This window comes from Primulina huaijiensis, unplaced genomic scaffold (assembly GCF_012295235.1).
Source record: "Primulina huaijiensis isolate GDHJ02 unplaced genomic scaffold, ASM1229523v2 scaffold15189, whole genome shotgun sequence".
NCBI classification, from domain to species: domain Eukaryota; kingdom Viridiplantae; phylum Streptophyta; class Magnoliopsida; order Lamiales; family Gesneriaceae; genus Primulina; species Primulina huaijiensis.
The window spans coordinates 1-1,001 of NW_027343085.1; the positions used below are offsets into that span (position 1 = coordinate 1).

The 1,001-nt window shown below is 48.3% G+C and overlaps 1 protein-coding gene across 1 annotated transcript; it reads right to left on the minus strand.

Moving 5' to 3' along the window:
* Positions 1-45: 45 nt before the first annotated feature.
* On the minus strand, positions 46-717 carry LOC140965845 (uncharacterized; the record flags this gene model as incomplete). Its single annotated transcript, XM_073426047.1, has 2 exons — positions 463-717; positions 46-366 (listed from the first exon to the last, which is right to left on the minus strand). Coding segments are annotated over exons 1-2 (576 nt in total), but the record flags the coding sequence as incomplete, so codon positions are not given.
* Positions 718-1,001: the final 284 nt, after the last annotated feature.

The window sequence follows — 1,001 nt, forward strand, 5'->3', positions numbered from 1 at the left end:
AGTTCGGGCCTTCTTCCCTTCCTTCTTAGCTTTGCTCTGATTTACTCGGACAGCTTCTACATAGCATTTCCGGGAGGAAGGTTGGTCTCCCCGGACTTCACCCACTTTACTACCAACTAGGAACTTAATCTTTTGGTGATAGGTAGATTCCACGGCTTTTAATTCATTCATAGCTGGCCTCCCCAAAATGATATTGTATGATGAAGGGGAGTCTACCACAGTAAAAGTAGTCATCACCGTTTTCTTGAGATCCTGGGAGCCCAGGGTTAATGGTAGGACAATTTCCCCTTCCGGGTAGACCACATAGCCAGCAAAGTCAAAGAGAGCAGTTTCCACGGCTTCCAAATGGTAACCCTGCAAATCCATCTGCACAAAGGCATCTTTAAAAATTACATTTACAGAGCTGTCCGAGTCAACAAAGACTCTCAGAATGTCATAATTTGCCACCCGGGCTTGGATAACCAGAGCATCATTGTGGGGTAGATTCACCTCCTTTAAATCTTCTGGGCCAAAACTGATTACTGCCTCGCTCCTTCTCATCCCATCTACCTCCATACACTCCCTCCTACTCCTCGATTTCCTCTCCCGGTTGGAGTCTCCATCAGTAGAGCCTCCTGATATCATTTTTATCAACCCCGTAGCAGGGGGTGAATTCTTTTTTGTCTCAAGCTCGGGCTCTCTTCTCCTCCCGGGCTCTCCTCTCGGTATACTCCTCATACCTCCTCCTCGAGCGCTGGACCCTGGCTGTGGAGATGTCCATGGCAATCTTGGTCTCTTATTGGCTTGACTTTGTTCCGGGGTGGAAGGGGAGAAATAGTTTCCCTTCAATGTTTTGCAATCCTCGGTGTTGTGATAACACACCTTATGGAGAGTACAAAATCCTCTTTCCTCAGGCCGGGATAATTGATGGTCCGGGGCCAGATCCCTACTGCACTCCTGGACCTCTCTATCCCGGACAATCTTAAGAGGCACATGGTGGGAGAAGTGTCCTGGATTATTCC